General features: G+C 37.9%; 1 protein-coding gene across 4 annotated transcripts in view; it reads left to right on the forward strand.

Annotated features, from left to right (window-relative positions):
- Positions 1-23,608, forward strand: part of LOC143038542 (uncharacterized) — a 181,987-nt gene that overhangs the window by 151,141 nt on the left and 7,238 nt on the right. The window contains exons 12-15 of one of the 4 annotated variants that reach the window (XM_076207865.1): positions 2,325-2,523; positions 2,622-2,743; positions 2,870-3,089; positions 22,672-23,000. In XM_076207865.1, coding sequence (XP_076063980.1) covers positions 2,325-2,523; positions 2,622-2,743; positions 2,870-3,089; positions 22,672-22,931 — 801 coding nt within the window. In that variant the 3' untranslated portion in view covers positions 22,932-23,000. Of the gene's footprint in view, positions 1-2,324; positions 2,524-2,621; positions 2,744-2,869; positions 3,090-22,671; positions 23,001-23,608 lie in introns of those variants that run through there. The other 3 variants (XM_076207868.1, XM_076207866.1, XM_076207867.1) reach the window with 3 other exon arrangements.

The following is a 23,608-nucleotide window of genomic DNA, read 5'->3' on the forward strand; positions in this document are numbered from 1 at the left end:
ATATGACATGAATGAAGGAATTAAATGCTATATAAACTTCTTTGCAGATGATGCAAAACTATTGAAGAGAGTGAGCAACAAAGAAGAATGTAAATCTTTTCAGTGAGATCTGGACAAAGTCTGGAATTGGAGTAAAAAGAATGAAGTGAATTTCAATATTGAAAAATGTAGTATAATGGTATTTGGAAAAAGCAAAAATAGAATATCCAGTAAATACAAAATTGGAACAGAAGAAGTTACTAAAGTAAATTCAGAAAGAGATCATTTCAAATGACATGACACCAGACAAACACGTAAACAAAATAGTTGGAGAAACCTACAACTTAATAAGATCAATGAAAGTGGCCTTTGACTGCATGGATGAGGAAATGGTGAAGAAAATCCTAGTTACACTGATAAGACCAAAATTAAAGTATGTAGCGTCACTATGGACACCCAGTACAAAAAAATAAATAAATAAATAAATAAAATAGAATAAAGAAACTAGAAAGAATTCAAAGAGCACTAACAAAGATGGCACCAACACTCAGCATGTTGACATACAAACAAAGATTGGACAAACTAAACTTATTAACTCTGGAGCAAAGAAGAGAAAGAGGCAATTTGATATCCATACATAGAATTATGAAAGGGATGGAAATCCTTGACAGGGATGATCTACTAAAATAGGACAATAGAAATACAAGGGGACACAAGAAGAAACTTAACCACTTCACTCTGGGCCAAAATCTCGCGGGCAGCATTAGCTGCCAGACGTATGATGTTGCGTCATAATACTCGCATCATAAAAAATAGTCACTGCTTATATCGATCGTTCTCTCTTTCACCCGTGAATTTTGATAACCATAGAAAATGTGATGAAGCCAGTTTAGAGAGTATGTCAGTTACGCAGGGACAACTACAATAAATATAATCAAGACGCCGATATGGCAGCCTCGCGTATCCACTTGCTCCCCATGCCGCCTACGTAGGCGGCACCGTATGGAAGGGGTTAAGAAGGACAGTTACAGAAGAGATCTGAAAAAGAATAGCTCTCCACATAGAGTGATAGATACATGGAATAAATTGAAAGAGAAAACAGTGAGTGCTAAAACTATACACAACTTTAAGAAAGAACTGGATGCGGAAAGATACAACTGTGGGGCCCTATGAGCATAGCTCTTCTCCCACAAAATACAACTAGGTAAATACAGCTAGGTGAATACAAGAAGACCTAGACAAAATATGGGAATGGAGTCAGAAATGTGAGATGAACTTCAACATTAAGAAATGTAGCATAATAGAATTTGGAAAAAACAAAAATAGGGTATCGGGCAAATATAAAATTGGAAACAAGTTAAAAAAGTCAATTCAGAAAGAGACCAGGGAGTAATCATCTCAAGCAACTTGACACCTGATAAACATGTCAATAAATTATTTGGAGAGACTTTTAACTTACTAAGATCAATGAAAGTGGCCTTTGACTACATAGATGAGGAGATGGTTAAAAAAATAGTGGTTACACTGATAAGACCTAAACTAGAATATGTCGCAACATTGTGGGTACCCAGCACAAAGAAGAACACAAGAAAATTAGAAAGAATCCAAAGAGCAGTGACAAAAATGGCACCTACACTGTCAAATCTGACATACGAACAAAGATTGGAGAAATTATGTCTGTCAACACTGGAACAGAGAAGAGAAAGAGGTGATTTATTGACCATTTACAGAATTATGAAAGGATGGAAATTCTTGATAGAGATGACTTATTAATGTGGGACAGAAGAGAAACAAGAGGACATGAAAATAAACTAAAGGACACTTATAGAAGAGACCTGAAAAAGAATAGCTTCCCACATAGAGTGATTGATGTCTGGAAAAACTAAACGTAGAAACAGTGAATGCCAAAACTAGACACGATTTTAAGAATAAACTGGATGCGGAGAGATATGAAAACAGGTCACTATGAGCATAGCTCTCATCCTGTATAGTACAACTAGGTAAATACATTCAAACTCCTTCTCTCTTCCTCTCTTATGTTCCATGTTTCTGCCCCATACAGTGCTAGCGGCATAATCATTCCTTCATACAATCTCCTCTTAGCATCCATTCCCAAATGTCTATTTTAATTCTATTTAATTTATATATATATATATATATATATATATATATATATATATATATATATACATATATATGTATATATATATATATATATATATATATATATATATATATATATATATATTTTTTTTTTCCAGTGGTCTCCTACCAAATATCATTATTCTTAATAAAATTGTTAGTGATGAAAATAAATAGCTAACAAAAAATTGTCACTTTTTCAGAGTTCAAGGAATGTGCATGAGAGGATTCATAGTAATGATCGCAACTTTGTATGTAGTCATTGTGAAAAAACTTTTACCACCAAGGCTTCACTTGTTCGACACCTTCGGACACACACTGGAGAAACACCCTTTGCTTGCCCCTACTGTGGCCAAAATTTTAAGGAGCATGGGACCTTAAGCAGACATCTAAAAAAGAAAAGTATGGGTACTACAGATCTGAAAAACCATGTTTATTTCTGTTATTTCCATATTTCCATGCCTATTAATTATTATCTTATTTCATACTCTGCTTCACAGTACCATGTGCCCAGCAAGCTCAAATTGATGCAGAAAGTGGTGGAGACAGGGGTATTAGAGTGTTTAGATCAAAAAAATTTCAAGAATCACAAGAAATTAAGCCAACTAAAGATGAAGACCAGGTGAGACAAGTATGCTGTTTCATATTTAACATTATTACATGAAAGAATGATTAAAGGAAATATGAACAGCCTGTTATTTTGGTCATAGTAGGAACAGTGATGAAATAACTATTATTTATATAAAAGTTATTACAGAGACTTACTGATACTCCCATGGGCTCAAATGATAGTTTACAATATAAACGAGAAATGAGCTCTAGTTCAAGTATAATACCTGAGATGACTGAGGAAGATAGCAGAGAGATGATGGAAGTGCTTGTCTACAGTGATGAGTCAGTGCAGTCATCACAACAAAACTTCAACATAGAAGAAGGTAAAAAAAAGAATACACAATTGGAAAACATAGGTAATTGTTATTTTTATTGTTTAGTTGTTGTGATGAGAAAGTGGTTTAAGTATCATGTAACTGATGGTGTCGAACTGTTAATGAGATTATTGTTGCCTTGAGTTTTCTAAGTGGAAAACCTGCAGCTCCACAGTGGTTGGCAACAGACCTTGGGCCCTTCCACAGATCTCTTTGGGAAGAAGCTTTGGAATTTCAGTCCATATAAAAAGGACCTGATAAGGAAAAATTAACAAGAAAATAAACCTATTTAAATTCATCACAAGCACTGACTTTGGACGAGAGAAAGAAACTAATAACCATCTTCAAGCAATTCATAATAACAGTGCTCAACTAAACCTTCACAGCATGGTTCCCAACAATCAGTAAGATAAGCACAAATACTACAGAATGGAGCACTAATAGTAATAATAAAAAGATGTACCAAAACCACCCCAGTTGGATACTTGCATACAGAAACAAAAATCCTCCTCATGGAACACCACATGAAATGACTGGCACACATTTCTCTGCCAGAACTATCAATACCACACCCTATCATTGATCTCTGTTGAATATTCTTGAGATCATAGTAATATTTGTTGCCTTGAGTTTGACTAGAAATCCACAACCCCATAGTGACTAGCAGTTGTTTTCAGACCCTCTTTTAGATCTCTTTAGAAATAAATTTGAATTGTTGCCTATGTTGTATTAGTGTGGGACAGTTTCTGTCACCAGCTTATAGTAGTAGGAAGGAAACAGTTACCAGTTGTCAATTTTCCCAATGATAAAAATTGGAGAAAATGCAATAGAAGTTGATAGAGGCATTGGGCACAATCTAGAGAGTGAATGTCAGCCTCTTGAGGATGTAGCTTCAGATAAATGTGAGGGTGTTGATAGGTTTTGAAGATGTGCAAGATACAATAACTGTCTCTGACATCCATCTTGCAGGTCCACCACAAGTAGGGACTATAACCTGAACTTATAACTGGTACAGTTGTATTGCATTCCCACTTGTCAGCTTGAATAGGTAATGTCCTTCTTGCTTTGAAAGATGGCCTAAACTAGGCAGTAGGCTAAACAAGGTAATTGATGCATGTAGTAGTAGGACTCACTCTTGAGGTCATTCATTTGTAATCCAGAATTACAATCCATCTTGTTCATTATGTGAAGAGGCACATTAAATATTACCCCTACAGTAACTATAATGTAAAATTAAACTGTATTGTTACATGTATAATACATTAAATACTTCCATTTGAATTGTTCACTATGTTCAAAATAAAGACTGGTAAATGAACTAAGTGATAAAATGATTACAAATATATTAGAACATGGTATTCAGAAATTTCTTCTTGATTTGGTTTAACATTACAAACTCCCCTCTTTCGGGAGGCTAGGACAGTGCCCCTTACAGTGGACTTTGTAGCATGGAATTTAATGAACCATGCCCTTTGTTCGACTCACCCCAAGCAGGGTTCGAATCACCATCATCTCAACCTTCACCACAAGTAAAGACGCTCTAACCTGCTCAACCAGCAAGGTTTCTTCTTAGCATAGAATAAAAAAGGTTACCTCTGCAAATTCAAAGTTTTTATGTCTGATAAAAACCACTTACAAAAAATAAGCAGGTAAGGCACCTGGTCTGGATGGATGCCATGCAGAATGTCTAAAAGAAGGAGGTACAGTGATGGTGGACTGGCTGGTGAGGTTATTTAATGTTTGCTGGAGAGAGGGTAGAGTGCCGGAGGACTGGAGGAGTGCATGTATAGTTCCACTTTACAAGGGAAAAGGGGACAAGTGCGAGTGTAGTAGTTTCAGAGGGATTAGCTTGTTAAGTGTAGTTGGGAAGGCTTATGGGAGGATCTTGATTGAGAGGATTAGGAGAGGAACAGAAGGAGTAATTGGTGAGGAACAGTGTGGATTTAGGACAGGTAGAGGTTGTGTAGATCAGATTTTTGTGGTAAGACAGATATGTGAGAAAGCTATAGGATAGGGTAAGGATGTTTTTTGGGCTTTTATGGATCTGGAAAAGGCTTAAGACAGGGTAGACAGGAAGGCACTATGGGAGGTTTTGCGGATATACAGGATAGGAGGAAAGCTTCTAGGAGCTGTCAAGAGTTTTTACGAGAGTAGTAGAGTATGTGTCAGGATAAGAAATGGAGAGAGTGAGTGGTTCGAGGTAAAGGTGGGACTTCGTCAGGGATACGTTATGTCACCCTGGCTGTTCAACCTGTACATGGATGGGGTGGTGCAAGAGAATGCATAGGTAGTGGGTCAGGGATTGGAGATGGTTAAAGAAAATGGAGAAAAGTGGGAGGTGAGCCAGCTGTTGTTTGTGGGCGACACTGCGCTTGTGGCAGGATCGGAGGAGGGATTGAGGAAGTTGGTGACAGAGTTTGGGAGAGTGTGTGAAAGAAGAAAGCTGAAGATAAATGTGGGTAAAAGTAAGGTGATGAGATGTACAAGGGGTGAAAGTGGCAGTAGACTGGAAAATGAGCATTAACCCCTTCCATACGGTGCCGCACACGTAGGCGTCATGAGGAGCAAGTGGATTCGCGATGCTGCCATATCGGCGTCTTGATTATATTTATTGTAGTCGCCCCTGTATTTTTACATTCTCCCTAATCTGCTCTAAATCCCATTCTCTGTGGTTTTCAAAATTCACGGGTGAAAGAGAGAACGATCGATATAAGCCGTGACTATATTTTATGATGCGAGTATTATTACGACACGTCGTACGGCTGGCATTGGCTGCTGCCCGCGAGATTTAAGTCCCGTAGTGAAGTGGTTAAGGGAGAGAAACTGGAGGAAGTGGATAGTTTTAGATACTTGGGTGCAAATGTGGCAGGAAAAGGTGGAGTGGAGGTGGAGATAGAATGTAGATTGAGAGAAGCGAGTAAATGCCTTGGTGGATTAAAAAGTATAATGAGGAATAGACATTTGGGAATGGATGCTAAGAGGAGACTGTACGAAGGAGTGATTGTGCCAACAGCACTGTATGGAGCAGAAACATGGAACATAAGAGAGGAAGAGAGAAGGAGTTTGAATGTGTTTGAGATGAGGTGTCTGAGAAGTATGATGGGGGTTACTAGGCTAGATAGAGTGAGAAATGAGGAGGTGAGAAGGAGAACAGGGGTGGAAAGGGAGTTGGAAGATAAGGTTGATGAAAGAGTATTAGGATGGTTTGGACACATGGAAAGAATGAGTGAAAAAAAACTGGTAAAAGAGGTATGGAAGGCAGATGTTGAGGGAGTGAACATGAGGGGACATCTTAGGATGAGATGGATGGATGGGGTGAAGGGGGCTTTGGGGAAGAGGGGAATGTCTGATAAATCCAAAGAATTCTATAGTTACATTAGAGATAAAAAGGTTGTTAGGAATCACATTGGTCCACTATTATCTGCTGACGGTCAACTTGAATATTCAAATGAAGGAATGTGTAATATCTTAAACAATTATTTTAGCTCTCTATTCGTAAACGAAACACCTCAAAGTGAATTCCAAACTGAAACCTGTGAAAAGTCTAGGGTAAACTTACTACGGTAAATATAACAAAAGAAAAAATTAAAGGGTGTATAGATAAACTCAAAGTTAATAAAACACCAGGGCCTGACGGTTGGCATCCAAGAATCTTAAAGGAAATGAAAAATGAGATTGTTGTTCCATTAGAAATTATTTTCAAGAAATCCATCATATCCGGAGATGTCCCAAGAGAATGGAAGCTAGCTAACGTTACTCCCATATTCAAAAAAGGTGACAAAAAGAAGCCAAATAACTATAGGCCCATAAGTTTGACTTCAATCTTAGGAAAAATATTGGAAACTATCATCAGAGATGCTATCGAACATCATTTAGAAAGTAACCGTTTGATAAATGATAGCCAGTATGGTTTCAGACGGAAACGTTCTTGTGTGACTAACTTACTCAAATTCTACAACACAGTTATCTCGAATTATGACAAAACAATATAGATTTAGTATATCTAGACTTTGCAAAAGCTTTTGATACCGTCCCACACGAAAGACTACTTACTAAATTAGCTTTACACGGAATAAGTAGTAACCTATTAGGTTGGACTAGTAATTGGTTGAATGGTCGAAAACATAGAGTTGTTTTAAATTGAAAAACTTCTAGATGGAAAAATGTTACAAGTGGAGTTCCTCAGGGTTCCGTTCTTGGACCACTTCTATTCATAGTATATATAAATGATATAGACCAGTGGTTCCCAACCCCAGGGTCGCGACCCTAGTTTGGGTCACGAGGGTGTTTTTGAGGGTCGCCAGAGGGTCTTATAAAAATATGTTTTCATTCAAGTTTCAAATGTATTTAAATTCATTGTGCTAGTAAATATAAACTGAACTATAAAAACGAAAATTTATAAACATTATGCAAGTACGTAGAGATATAACATGAATTGGTTGAATTTATTATTACAATTAGGGTCGCGACTCCAGGCTAAGAGTGGATTTCGGGTTGCAGCCAAAAAAGGTTGGGAAACACTGATATAGACCATGGACTAAAATCTACTGTTTCCAAATTTGCTGATGATACAAAACTGTGCGGAGTGGCAAATGATCACTCAAACCAATTAGATATTCAAGAAGATTTAGATAAATTACAGCAATGGTCTGAAAAGTGGCTAATGAAATTTAACACAAGTAAATGCAAGGTAATGCACATAGGTAAAAATAACAGTAAGTACGATTACTGTTATTTTTACCTATGTGCATTAATGCACATAGGTAAAAATAACAGTAAGTACGATTACAAGTTATTTGGAAATTCGTTAACAAAAGTGGATAGTGAAAAAGATCTCGGCATAATTATCAGTAACGACCTCAAATCATCCAAGCAGTGTATTTCAGCCTCTGAGAAACCAAATAAGATTCTGGGACTGATTGCGCGATCTTTTGATTTCAAAAGTCCATCACTCATTAACCCCTTCCATACGGTGCCGCACACGTAGGCGTCATGGGGAGCGAGTGTATTCGCGAGGCTGCCATATCGGCGTCTTGATTATATTTATTGTAGTCGCCCCTCCATAATGACATTCTTTCTAATTCTATTGTAATCGCATTTTCTATGGTTATCAAAATTCACGGGTGAAGAGAGAACGATCGATATAAGCGGTGACTATATTTTATGATGCGAGTATTATTACGACACGTCGTACGGCTGGCATTGGCTGCTGCCACCGAGATCTAAGTCCATGACGCCTACGTGTGCGGCACCGTATGGAAGGGGTTAACAAGCTATATAAATCGTTAGTTCGTCCACATTTGGAATATGCTGTTTCCGTGTGGTCACCGAATCTCATTAAAGACATTGACAGACTGGATAAAGTACAACGGCGAGCCACAAAACTGATTCCAAATATCAAAAATAAATCATACGAAAATCGACTAAAACATATGAATCTATTTTCTCTAAAAAAGCGTAGACTCAGAGGTGACTTGATACAGGTCTTTAAGATTCTAAAGGGAATTGACAACATCAAAAGTGACCAAATTTTCACATTGAATGAGAATCAAGCAAGAAACAATGGTCTCAAACTGTCCGGAAATAGATTTAATTTGGAAGTAGGTAGAAAGAACTTTGCCAACCGTGTAGTTAATGAATGGAATAAACTTCCTGCACAGGTAGTGCAATGTAGTTCAGTTCAAAGCTTTAAGAATCATTTAGATAAACACCTAAGCAAGATGCTGTAATGATTATAATTTATTTTATATTATTTGTTTTTGTTTTGTTATCATTTGTCTGTCTGATTTTCATTTATTATTAGTTATATGTCAATTTATTATTATTGACTATTTACCTGTTTGTTTATTATTTAACTATACCTATGCATTTATTTATGTATTTTATTTGTTATTTACATTATTATAGTTTTTATTTATTATTTTATTATTATTTTTTTTTTTTCGCATCCGACCTAGATATGGACCAAAAGGTCTCCTGTCGGCATGCTCCGCCTTTGTAATCCTTTGTCTGTTGAAGGACGGGAGTGGACAGAAGACGGGTGAATGGAGAATGGTTGTATATGGATGATGATGTGATGCATGAGGTGGAATGGGTGGGGGGATGGGGGTGAGGGAGTATGTGTGAGCAAAATTTGACACAACCCGAAGGGATTTCTCCCCGTCTACTCCTTTTATGCATGGGAGGACGAAGAGGGGGGTCGCCGATTTAATGAAGCAGCCTTGCTGTGGATGTGCTGTGACTTGCGACACTGCTTCTGACCCAGGGCAGTGGACAAGGTGCAGGGATGACCCATCATCCAGGAGGTGCTAAGATGGGAGGGAGGGTGGAGGGGAGTGGAGTGTATTTAGGGATGGAATGGGTGGGAATGATTTTATGCATTTTTCTTTTTGGCTACTTCCCTTGTAAGGGGGAAAAAGCCTTGGTATATGTATGTATGTACAAAAACTTAACATTGTATAGCATCTACATGAACAAAACTAACTTTATTATTGATGGTACAGATACAAATACATCTGTATACTTTGAATGCCATCACCTCATTTTTAAAAAGTAGCCTTGCCAAGCCTAAGCAAGGGTCTATGAGACCAGATACACATTGAGCAGGCACATGTGAAGATGATGTTAAAGGAATTATTATTCATTAATTTTAACATTTGGCAGCTCATGAGGAGCTCATTGAAATGATACTTTTAGATGTCCACACACACAGTTAATGAATGAGAAAGTGGGAGATAAGGGGAGGAGAGAGAAGCATGGGAGAGAAAGAGAGGGAGAAGGAAAAATATAGTGGGGTGAGTGGAGAGAGCAAGAGAGAGAGAGAGAGAAGGAGAGAAAGAAAGGAAAAAAGAAAGAGAGAGGGGAGAGGAGAGAAAGAGAAAAAGAGAGAAAGATAGATGGTAGGGTGGAGGGATAGAGAAAGATATACATGGCAGGGGGGAGCAATAGAGTGGGAGAGAAAGAAATAGAGAGAGAAGGGGAGAGAAAGAGAGAGAGATACATGGTGGGGGAGTAATAGAGGAAAAGAGAGAGAGATATGCAGAAAGTGGTGGAGACAGGGGAATTAGAGGGTTCATATAAAGAATTTTCAAAAAATCTGAAGACGTTAAGCCAACTAAAGAGAGTGATATGGTGGGCAGAGAAAGAGAGAGAGAGAGAGATATGGTGGTGTGGGGAAAAGAAAGATAGAGAGGGAGCCTGAGGAAAAAAATACAAATACTCCATGTGATGAAAACTCAAGGCAGAAACCCCAACCTCAGCCAATGGAAGTCGTCCTCCCTTCAACTCCTCTTTGCTTTTGTAATTGGTTTGGTTCCCAAGGAATAGTTTAAGGATGGCTTTTTGCTACTATTATCCATTTCCAGTACTTTGTATTTTTTGGTATTGAACTTCATATCCCTTTCTTGGCTCCATGCAAAAATAGTATCAAGATATTTCTGGAATATTTTATAGTAAACCCTTGATATAATGGATCTCGATATACCAGATATCAGATATAGTGGACAAAATATCTGACCGGACAAACCCTCGCTATAATGGATTTTCATCCGTTATAGTGAGGGATCCTCAGTTATAACAGATCTTCAGATATAACGACAAAACACCTGTCCCCATATTGTCCATTATATCGAGGGCTTACTGTAATTTCTAATCCTAACAATTTCTAATACCGGACAAACTTCGGGATATAATGGACCTGTCCGGTATTTCCATCGGATATAACAGATCCTCGGTTATAATGGATCTTTGGATAAAACGACAGACCCATGTCTCCATACTGTCCATTATATTGAGTGTTTACTGTACTGTCCTCTGGTTTTTCACTCTTCTCATGATTATTGCATCATCTACAAACATGTTGGCATAGCTTGTTGTTCCTTCCATCTTGTCATTAACATAGACAAGAAATATTATTGGTATAAGCACTGAACCTTGTGAAACTCTGCTCATTACTGCTCTCCAGCTTGATACATTGTCCTTTACTACTGTCCTCATGTATCTTTCCTTCAAAATATCTTTAATCCATTCTAGTAGTTTGCCTCTCAATCCTCCAACATGCCCCAGATTCCACATGAGTCAACTGTGAGGTACTTTATCAAATGCCTTCTCTAGGTCGAGGTATACACAGTCCACCTACCCCTCTCTCTCTTGTTGCACATCAATCACTCTCAAGTAAAAGGTTAAAGGGTGTGACACATGACCTTCCAGATTGAGCCAGCCAAAATGTCTGTCAGTATGTTTATCTTTTCAAGATATTCGGTCCACCAATCTTTCACATAATTTCAGTATTGTGCTGGTTAATGATACTGGCCTAAAATTTAGTGGCATTTCCTTGTTTTCACCTTTGTGAATTGGCACCATGATTGCCCTTTTCCAATCAAGCAGCAGAAAGCCTTCTTTCATTGAATGTGTAATGAGACTGAAGATCTTTTCTGCTAGTTGTTCACTACATTCTTTAAGTATCCAGTTTGTCACATCCAATGATACCAGGAGATTGAGCACTTCCCTCACTTCTACACTTATATCTGCAAAACCTTTTTTTTTTTTTTTTTTGCTCCCCTGGGTTTCCTCCAAAAAATCATGCTATTTTGTGAAGACTAATTGGAAACCTTCATTCATTATTTCTGCCTGAGCTGAGGCCTCTTCAGAGACCTCTTCACCTACTATTAACTTAGTGATTTCTCCCCTGTGTCTCTGTTTATCATTTATAAGCCTTAAACAGTGTTAGTTCTTCTTTGTTTTTACCTACTACACCTCTTTCAAAATTGCATTCTTCCTCCTTTCAAATTCTTGTATAGTCATTCCTAGCTTGTTTGTAAGCTTCTTTTGTATTATTGCTTCTTTTCATCCTCCATTATCCCCAAGCCACATCCTTGGCCATTTTCACAATCTCACACTTTTTGTTAAACCACTCCTGTTTTTGCCTCTTCCCTTCTCTAGATTTTGGCACATGTTTGTATTTACCTAGTTGTATTTTGTGGGAGAAGAGCTATGCTCATAGTGACCCACAGTTGTATCTTTCTGCTTCCAGTTCTTTCTTAAAATCATGTATAGTTTTAGCACTCACTGTTTCCTCTTTCAGTTTGTTCTATATATTTACCTACCTAGTTGTATTTTATGGGACGAGAGCTATGCTCATAGTGACCTGTTTTTGTATCTCTCCACATCCAGTTTACTCTTAAAATTGTGTATAGTTCTGGCATTCACTGTTTCTCTGTTCAGTTTGTTCCAGACATTGATCACTCTATGTGGGATTTTTTTTTTTTTTTTTTTTTTCAGGTTTCTTTTGTAACTTTCTTTAGTTTCTTTTCATGTCCTCTTGTTTCTCTTCTGCCCCACATTAATAAACCGTCTCTATTGAGAATTTCCATCCCTTTCATAATTCTGAAAATGGTCAACAAATCGCCTCTTTCCCTTCTCTGTTCTAGTGTTGACAAATGTAATTTCTCCAATCTTTGTTCATATGTCAGATTTCACAGTGTAGGTGCCTTTTTTTGTCACTGCTCTTTGGATTCTTTCTAATTTTCTTCTGTTCTTCTTTGTGCTAGGTGTCCACATTGTTACAGCATATTCAAATTTTGGTCTTATCAGTGTAACAACTACTTTTTTAACCATCTCCTTATCTATGTAATTGAAGGCCACTTTCATTGATCTTAATAAGTAATAAGTCTCTCCAAATAATTTATTGACATGGAGGAGAAATAGGGAAGGATGAGGTGAAGGCAGTTGTAAAGATGATGAAAGTAGGTAAGGCACCTGGTCTGGATGGATGCCATGCAGAATGTCTGAAAAAGGGAGGTTCAGTGATGGTGGACTGGTTGGTGAGATTATTTAATGTTTGCTGGAGAGAGGGTAGAGTACCGGAGGACTGGAGAAGTGCCTGTATAGTTCCTCTTTACAAGGGAAAAGGGGACAAGTGTGAATGTAGTAGTTTCAGAGGGATTAGCCTGTTAAGTGTAGTAGGGAAGGCTTATGGGAGGATCTTAATTGAGAGGATTAGGAGAGGAACAGAAGGAGTAATTGGTGAGGAACAGTGTGGATTTAGGACAGGTAGAGGTTGTGTAGATCAGATCTTTGTGGTAAGACAGATATGTGAGAAAGCTATAGGAAAGGGGAAGGATGTTTTTTGGGCTTTTATGGATCTGGAAAAGGCATATGATAGGGTAGACAGAAAGGCACTGTGGGAGGTTATGCAGATTTATGGGATAGGAGGAAAGCTTTTGGGAGCTGTCAAGAGTTTTTATGAGAGTAGTAGAGCATGTGTCAGGATTAGAAATGGAGAGAGTGAGTGGTTTGAAGTAAAGGTGGGACTTCGTCAAGGATGCGTTATGTCACCCTGGCTGTTCAACTTATACATGGATGGGGTGGTGCGAGAGGTGAATGCTAGGGTAGTGGGTCAGGGATTGGAGATGGTTAAAGAAAATGGAGAAAAGTGGGAGGTGAGCCAGCTGTTGTTTGCGGACGACACTGCGCTTGTGGCAGGGTCAGAGGAGGGATTGAGGAAGCTGGTGGCAGAGTTTGGGAGAGTATGTGATAGAAGAAAGCTAAAGATAAATGTGGATAAAAGTAAGGTGATGAGATGTACAAGGGGTGAAAGTGGCAGTAGGAGAACAGGGGTGAAAAAGGATTTGGGAGATAGGGTTGATGAAAGAATATTAGGATGGTTTGGACACATGGAAAGAATGAGTGAAGAAAGACTAGTAAAAGAGGTATGGAAGGCAGATGTGGAGGGAGTGAACATGAGGGGACGTCCTAGGATGAGGTGGATGGATGGGGTGAAGGGGGCTTTGGGGAAGAGGGGAATGTCTGTTGAGGAAGGAAGGGAGAGGACGGAAGACAGAGGTGAGTGGAGAATGGTTGTATATGGATGATGTTGTGACTGCATGAGGAGGAATAGGCAGGGGGGGGGGCCGGGGTAGTATGTGTGAGTAAATTTTGACGCAGCCCGAAGGGATTTCTCCCCGTCCTCGCCTTATATGCAGAGGGGGACGGAGAGGGGGGGTCGCCGATTAAATGAAGCGGCCTTGCTGTGGATGTACTGTGTCTTGCGACACTGCTTCTGACCCAGGGCGGTGGGCAGGGTGCAGGGATGACCCGTCATCCAGGAGGTGCTCAGATGAGAGGGAGGGTGGGAGGGGTGTGGAGTGTATTTAGGGATGAAATGGGTGGGAGTGTTTTTATGCCTTTCCCTTTTTGGCTACCTCCCTTGTAAGGGGGAAAAAGCCTTGGTATATGTATGTATGTATGTAAGTCACTTGAGATGATTACTCCTAGGTCCCTTTCTGAGTCAACTTTTTTGACTTCTTTGTTTCCAATCTTATATTGTCCTGAAACTCTATTTTTACTTTTTCCAAATTCCATTATGCTACATTTTTTAATGTTGAAGTTCATCTCATATCTCCAACTCCATTCTCATATTTTGTCCAGGTCATCTTGCTGTGATCTGCAATCTTTTTCTGTTCCTACTCTCTTGAGTAATTTAGCATCGTCAGCAAAAAAGTTCATGTAACAATTCACTCCCTCATCCATATCATTTATTTATATGGCAAACATTAAAGGAGCCAAAACAGTCTTGTGGGACACCACTCTTCACATCTTCCTATTTCGAATTTTTGTCTCTTAGTACCACTCATTTTTCTCCCAGTTAACCTCTTCCATACGGTGCCGCCTACATAGGCGGCATGAGGAGCAAGTGGATACGTGAGGCTGCCATATCGGCGTCTTGATTATATTTATTGTAGTTGTCCCTGCGTAACTGACATACTCTCTAAACTGGCTTCATTACATTTTCTATGGTTATCAAAATTCACGGGTGAAAGAGAGAACGATCGATATAAGCGGTGACTATTTTTTATGATGCGAGTATTATGACGCAACATCATACGTCTGGCAGCTAATGCTGCCCGTGAGATTTTGGCCCGGAGTGAAGTGGTTAAGAAATCCTTCATCCATTCCAACAGTTTACCTTGAATTTCTCCTATTATTTCAATTTTACTTATTAATTTTTTGTGTGGTACTTTGTTGAAAGCCTGCAAATCCAAGAAGGCACAATCTGCCCATCCATCTCTTTCTTGTATTATCTCAATTAATCTCAAGTAAAAGCAGATTAGGTTTGTGGTGCACAATCTTCCACTTCTAAAGCCGAATTGTTTAGGGTTTACTATTTCATTTTCTTCCAAGTGTTTGGTTCATTTGTTCCTGATGACCCTTTTGCATACTGTGCATATATTACATATATATTTGCTACTGTGCTTGTAAAGGATACCGGTCTGAAGTTTGTAGGATCTTCCTTATTTCCTCCTTTATATATTGGTACTATGTTTGTATCTTTCTAATCTTGCGGTACCTTTCCCTCTTTGAGTGAAAATCAATTATCTTGTATAGCTTGTCTGTCAGTTCGTCTATACACTCTTATAGTATCCAATTTGCAGTTTCATCTGGTCCGTGCAATTTCCTGACATCTAGGTTTTTTATTTGGTCTCTTATTTCTTTTTGTGTTATCTTTATTTCTTTAATCATGGGTGATCTTTCTTGTTGTCCAACCTCCCAAGATTGTGAGCTCTCAATTGTAAAAACAGACCTGAAATGTCTCATCATAACTTCTACCATCTCTGTGTCATCTATAAATTCTTTATCTCCTTCACACAATTTCACTATTTCATGCTTATCCTTTAGTTTGTCATTTATATATCTGTAAAAGAGTTTAGGTTGATCCTTACATTTGTCTATAATATCCCTTTCACAATCTCTTTTTTTCTTTCCTGTGTATATTCACATATTCGTTCCTAAGTTTTATATATGTTTGCCATTTGGATATTTTTCTATCTTTTTTCCATTTTTTCCAGGCTTCGTCTCTCCTGTCTCTAGCCTCACTACACCTTTTGTTAAACCAACATTTTTTGTAAATCTCTTTTTGTTTATTTTTTGGTACATATCTGTTAATTCCTTCTTTGTACTTTTCTTTGAATATGTTTCATTTGTCTTCCATCTTTGTTTCCTTTTTAGAGAATTTATCCCAAATTATGTTTTGGAAATTTTTTCTTAGTTTTACAAAATCCGTTTTGTTGTACATTAATCTTCCTTCTATATGTTTATCATTCCTATCCACATTGTTCTGTTCTTTTAATTCAAACTCTATTAGTATATGGTCAAGCTTTCCAATTGGTGTTTTATACACCATTTTGTTCACAATATCTGGTTCAGAAGTTAATATTAAGGGGATCGTCCATTAGAAAATCGAACTTTTTTAGTTTGGGGTGAAAGTGGCTGAGATTTTTTCCTAGTAACTGTCTTGTCTCGGAGAAGATACCACCTTGTTTTCAAGTCATTTATGCTTATACTTTTTTTGAGGGGTAATTTTTGAAAATTTTGAAATTGATTCAGAGGATAGACCTTTGACTGGATATTGATTATTTTTTGTCTTTATAATGGGCTAAGATAGATGAAGAAATGGAGGCAGAATTATGATGTTCTGATCAGTCTGTTATGAGAAAAAAAAATCCAAAGTTGATGAAAAAAGCAAAAAATAAAACAAAATGTATATATGAAAAAATCCTACTAGTCCTTGACAGAAGGACATAAATCTGCCTCCAAATGTTCTCCCAATTATGCTGAATCTGAAAAGGATTTGCAGTTAAAAATCAGTGAAGGTGTTTTGAATATTAATCAAGTTAAATGTGCAAAAATTAAGTTTTTCAGGAATGAGCGTCATAGTTTTTTTGTTCATGGTTACTGGTCCCCTTTCATCATTTAGGATGTTATGGTGTTGAAAGGGTATCATAGGCACAACCCTACTCTTTGTTACCAGCTTTTGATTAATTACAGGTTTATATGATGAATCCAGTTAGTATCCACCAGGGTTATATTGCACTTTTCCTTTTCTTGGCGAGATGCATCTTTGGCAACAGACGATCTTTATCTGCCATCCTAAGCTGTTTTATGGCATCACTGGTTGTTGTCCCTCTTGCTGATGGCATATATGCAAGTTCATAACCAAAGATGTGGTTCAGAACTGCAACTTGAGCACAGAATTGAACTCTAGCTGCTAATGCAAACTTCCTCTTTGAACTCAAAGCCCAGATCTTTGCATGGAAGCCTTCATTTTGGTTTTGTGTCCTTCCCTTGAGGCATTTCCCTAAAAGCTCTGTAGAGGTGAGGTCTTGATATATTGCCAGGATGGATTTCCACTTCTCAGTGGGAATCTTCGCCAGGAACGGCTTCTTGACTCTGTGAGACTCGGGTTCCTCTTGCCTGGCTAGTGCTCTCTGGAAAAAAACACCACGAGTCTTCTCCCTTAGGACAGTAAGAATGCAATGGCTTCTCATCTGTGCTGACAGAATGCAGGTAGGAGGCCATGATAGCTTTACGCAATGTCTGAATGTCAGTATTCACACAATCACGTATTGCCTTCCCATAATACTGTGTCAACTGTCACAGCATCTGTCAACATATTAGCTCATATGCTATTATTTATCATACAAAAGCATAAATATTGTGCAAAATACACAGTTTCTTTTGTTAGCAAATATATGTAACAACAGAAAACGTAATATGCAGTACGCAGCGCACATGACCCAGCCACAGTAGGGTGGGGGTACTGTATTATATATTTTTTTAGATAGTAAAATTCAAGATACAGCTTACATACTCGGCCACGAGATAGCTTATGAGCAACACTTTTAGAGGAAATATTTTCAGAATTTCGTTTTTTTTTTTGGTGTGATTTTCTGATGGAAAGCTGTTTTTTCATATCTCTTCTGTAACTGTCTTTCTTAAGTTTCTTCTCGTGTCCTCTTGTATTTCTTCTGTCCCATTACCGTATTTTCCGGCTTAAAATGCGCATCGGGTTATAATGCGCACCCATGCACTTCGTTATCTCGGTACACAGATAGCGCGCACCGATGTATAACGCGCATGCCCGATCGCATTTGTCTATAACGCAGTTTTACCTCGGTATTTATATCATGTGAACGAGGTTACATGGAGAAGTATTTTTCATTGGCTAGAGCCACCGCTGGGAAATCTGTTGATTTGTCACTAAATTAAGTGTCAGTTTAGGCATCAATCAGGACACAACTAAGAAAAAGTCGGAACTACATGTACCGGTATATGATTCATGTTGTGCGTTGGTCCCTTATTACTTTGTAGCTTAAATAGTTTGTAGGAAATATGATCTAAAAAAAGTTTATTGAAAGTAAAATATACAGAAAAATTTCGGTATTTTTACAGAAAATGTTCATTTTATATCTTGAGGAAATAATTTGTCTTTACCATTTTTTATTTAATACTGAAACAAACTACAGACTGTTTTGTTTTAGCTTTGAACCTGCAATGACAGTGGTGAAATAGGACAGTCTCTCATCGAGGTGACGTTTAGTTAATATAACTCCCAAAAGAGGGTGTTGTAGTCAGGTGTTAGACACGAGTTTATGAACGGCCGCAACGGAATTTGTACCATACCTAAAGTGAAGCAACAAAGCCGACATAAAAATTCAAACTAGGATGCTGTGAACATGGGCAAATATCATGAATATTGATCATGTTTCATGGTGTTTAGGCTTATTTAACCCCTTCCATATGGTGCCGCACACGTAGGCGTCATGAGGAGCAAGTGGATTCGCGACGCTGCCATATCGGCGTCTTGATTATATTTATTGTAGTCGCCCCTGTGTTTTTACATTCTCCCAAATGCGCCCTGAATCCCATTCTCTGTGGTTTTCAAAATTCGCGGGTGAAAGAGAGAACGATCGATATAAGCGGCGACTATATTTTATGATAAGAATATTATTACGTGACGTCATACGGCTGGCATTGGCTGCTGCCCGCGAGATTTAAGTCCCGTACTGAAGTGGTTAAACATGAAATATAAGATTCGATAGATACCTACCTATACCAAATATTTATATATGGTAGCCCATGCTGGCGTATTCCTTCGTGTCACCATGGCTGTTCTTCTTGTTCTCACGGAACGTCACGGAGAAGTGTGCCTCCCGACTTTGTGACGGCCAACATCGTCAAGTTGTTGTGAAAAAAATTACACACACAGCCGCAGAATTTTTTTATCGTAGGCCGTAGATAATGCGCACCACCGGATAACGCGCACCCCCCATTTTTAGGCCCTTCCAACGGAAAAAAGTCGCGCACTATACGCCGGAAAATACGGTATAGTAGGTCATCCCTATTAAGAATTTCCATCCCTTTCATAATTCTGTAGATGGTTATCAAATCATCTCTTTCTCTTCTTTGTTCTAGAGTTGATAAGTTTAGTTTGTCCAATCTTTGTTCATATGTCAACTTGCAAAGTGTTGGTGCCTTTTTTGTCATTGCTCTTTGAATTCTTTCTAGTTTTTTTTTTTTTTCTTTTTTTTTTTTTTTTGTACTAGGTGGCCATAGAGATGCTGCATATTCCAATTTTGGTCTTACCAGTGTAATTAGTATCTTCTTTACCATTTCCTCATCCATGTAGTCAAAGACCACTTTCATTGATCTTATTAAGTTATAATTTTCTCCAATTATTTTGTTAACATGTTTCTCTGGTGTCATGTCGTTTGAGATAATTACTACTTGATCCCTTTCTGAGTTTACTTTTATAACTTCCTCTGTACCAATATTATATTCAACCCGATATTCTATTATTGCTTTTCCCAAATTCCATTATACTACATATCTTGATATTGAAATTTGCTTTGTTCTTTTTACTCCATTTCCAGACTTTGTCCAGGTCTTCTTGAAAAGATTTGCAATCTTTCTCTGTACTTACTCTCTTCAATAGTTTCGCATCATCTGCAAAGAAGTTCACATAACATTCTATGCCTTCATCCATATCGTTCATATAAACAGCAGACATTATAGGAGCCAATACAGAGCCTTGGGGGACTCCGCGTATCATATCTACCCAATTTGAGTTCTTTTCTCTAAGTACCATCCTCATTTTTCTTCCGTTCAAGAAATCTTTCATCCATTCCAATAGCGTTCCTTGTATTCCACCAATTGTTTAAATTTTTCTTAGTAGCTTTTTGTGTGGTACTTTGTCAAAAGCCTTTTGCAAGTCCAAGAAGGCACAGTCTGCCCAGCCATCTCTTTCTTGTATTATTTCTATTAATCTTGAGTAAAAGCATATTAAGTTTGTAGTACATGATCTTCCACTTCTAAATCCAAATTGGTTGGGGTTTAGTATATTGTTCTCTTCCAAGTGTTTAATCAATTTATTTTTAATAACTCTTTTGCATATTTTTTGCAATTGTGCTTGTAAGGGAAACCGATCTATAGTTTGTTGGATTTTCTTTGTCCCCTCCTTTGTATATTGGTACAATATTTGCATTTTTCCAATCTTGTAGTACTTTTCCTTCTTTGAGTTCGCTATTCCATTGGGCCCATATGACTTTCTGACGTCAAGGTTCTTTATTTGGTCCCTTATTTCTTTCTGTGTCACCATTATTTCTTTCATTTTGGGGATCCTTTTCACTGTCTTTCATCCCACATTTGTGAGCTTTCAATTTAAATACAGACCTAAAGCATCTGGTCATTATTTCAGCCATTTCTACATTTTCTATATATTCTTTGTTTCCTTCACACAGTTTTACTATTTCATGTTTGTCTTTTAGTTTATCATTTACATATCTGTAAAATAGTTTAGGTTGGTCTTTGCATTTGTCTATTATATCTTTTTCATAGTTTCTTTTTTCCTCTCTGCATATATCTACATATTCATTTCTCAGTTTTATGTATGTTTGCCATTTAGTCACTTTTTTGTCTTTTTAAGAAATTTTCCAGGCTTTGTCTCTTCTATCTTTAGCATCACTACACTTTTTATTATACCAACACTTTATGTAAACCCTTTTTTGTTTCTGCTTAGGTACATGTGTATCTTTTCCCTCCTTACAGTGCTCGACAAAAGTTTGCGGCGCCTCAGCGAATCTAAACAAAAATGCACAAAAATGTAATTAATCATTATATTTATTGGATTTTTACTCACCTAATACTTGGTTGGGAGTCCTTTGCGCTTTAACACAGCCTCAAGACGACGTGGAAGTGAAGCAGCTAGGTTGTGGAGGGTTGTAGGCTCCAAATTATCCCAGATTTCCTGAATGGCTGCCTCGAGCTTGGGTATAGAGCTGACGTCTTTGCCTTGTAACCTCTTCTTTATAATGTGCCACAAATTTTCAATTGGGTTCAAATCAGGGCTATTACCTGGCCAGTCCTTTATAAAGTTCACTTCACAGTCGTTGAGCCAAGTAGTGATGGATTTAGCAGTGTGGCAGGGGGCACCGTCCTGCTGAAAAACTGTGGCACCTGTTTTTTCAAATGATTCAGGTAAATTTTCACACAGAAGCTCCAAGTACACGTTTTGGTTCACTTTTAAGTTCTTGGGTAACACTACTAATGACCCCAAGCCCTTGCCGCTGAAGCAGCCCCACACCATTAAAGTATCAGGGAATTTGACAGTACCCTTGATGTACCGAGGGTCAAGCGGGTCACTTCCATGTCGCCGGTACACCTTTGCACCACGGTTACAGGTGACACTGAAGGTGGCCTCGTCAGACCACAAAACGTCAAGCCAGTCGTCCTCAGTCCAGTGAGAGTATTTCTTGGCAAATTCAATCCTTCTGGCTTTCTGCTTCTTGGTGACAAGTGGCTTAGCAACAGGCTGGTGACTCACGTACCCAAGCTCATGCACCCTTCGTGACACTGTCCTCACAGACACCTCACCAAACACCCCAGGGTTCTGTTCCTTCACTACCCTTTCTTTCATTTTCTCTTTTAATCATACTCAGTTCACTTTTTAGATCGTTTAATTCTCTTATCTCATCGTTGGTTTCGCATAAGTTTGATACCTCTAATTACAAAGCTTTGTAGTCTAGTTTTAAATCAATCAATTCTTCTGCCAAGTTGTTGATGTCTCGATTCTTTATTGCCCTGCTACTCCTAGTATCTCTTTCCATGTCCATAATTTAATCCATTGCTCCCCCTTCCCTCCTAAATCCCAAAAATACTTCAGAATCGTACCTGTAAGTCTTTTTTGGAGTTACACTAATATATGTTTCCTTTGGGATCACTCCCAGTGGTGACTCCAATCTTGTCATATTCAGTCCCCTCTTAGTTGGTTTGTTGGTTCTTTTTTCATCTTTACTTTCCTTCATTTCATGCTAAAAACTATATTTTCCAAGAACTGGATTGGATATGTTACCGGTCACACGAAAACATAATGCTACATCCCGAAAATAACAACAAGGCATTTTTCCCGACTCAGCAACAAAGTGCTAGGTCGGAGCTCGATATTTGGACCTCCTTCCTCTATGATGACGTGTATATGTGTGTTTACCTAGTTGTATTTTACAGGAAGGGGAGCTATGCTCGTGATGACCCGTCTTTGTATCTTTCAGCATCAAGTTTTTTCTTAAAATCTTGAATAGTGTTTGCACACACTGTTTCCTTATCTAATTTACTCCAGGTATCCACCACTCTATGTGAGAAGCTTTTTTTTTTTTTTTATCTCTTCTATAGTTATCCTTTTTGAGTTTCTTTTCATGTCCTCTTGTTTTTCCAGTGTCCCATTTACATAAATCATCTCTAGGATTTCCATTCTATAAATAGTCAGTAGATCTCTTTCTTTTCCTTGTTCCAGAGCTGGTAGTTCCAATTTGCACATTCTTTGTTCATATGGTAATGTATGTTAATTTGTGTAGTTTGCCTAGTTGTATTTATTTAGTTGTATTTTACAGGAAGGGCAGCTATGCTCGTGGTGTCCCGTCTTCATATCTCGTTTTATCTAGACTATTTTTAGATTTGTGTATCATTTTTACACACACCACATTCTCATCTAACCTGTTCCAAACGTCTGTTATCCTGTGGGGAAAGCTGTTCTTTTTCAGGTCTCTTCTATAATTGTCTTTCTTGATTTTCTTTCCATGTCCTCTTGTATCTCTACTTTCCAATTTTTATTATATCCTCTCTAGCAAAGTGACTAGTATTTTCTTCACCATTTCTTTGTCTAGGGATGTAAATACCACTTTGATTGTTCTTATTAAATTATAAGTTTTGTATATATGTTTCTCAAGGGACACATTATTCATAATAATGACTCCCAGGTCCTTCTCATTTTCCACTTTTTTAATTTCTTCCTCTCCAAATTTATATGATCCCACTATTCTTTTTTTGCTTCTTCCAAATTCCATTATACTACACTTCTTAATATTAAATTCCATCTCCCACTTCTAATTCCATTTCCATACTTTATTGAGATCACTCTGCAGCGACTCACAATCTTCTTCAGTGTTCACTTTTTTCAACAGTTTTGCATCGTCTGCAAAGAAGCTCATATAACTTTCAATTCCTTTATCCATATCATTGATATATATAGCAAACATTATTGGGTCCAGAACTGTTCCTTGTGGAACTTCACCAATCACTTCATCCCGATTAGAATGTTTGTCTCTTATCACCACTCTCATTTTTCTTTCATGCAAGAAGTCTTCCATCCACTTCAGCAGTTTGCCCTGTATTTCTCCTGCAGTTTCTAATTTCTTTAGCAATTTCTTATGTGGCACCTTATCAAAAGGTTT

Source organism: Oratosquilla oratoria, chromosome 24, assembly GCF_046742065.1.
Source record: "Oratosquilla oratoria isolate Oo_2021 chromosome 24, ASM4674206v1, whole genome shotgun sequence".
NCBI lineage: Eukaryota > Metazoa > Arthropoda > Malacostraca > Stomatopoda > Squillidae > Oratosquilla > Oratosquilla oratoria.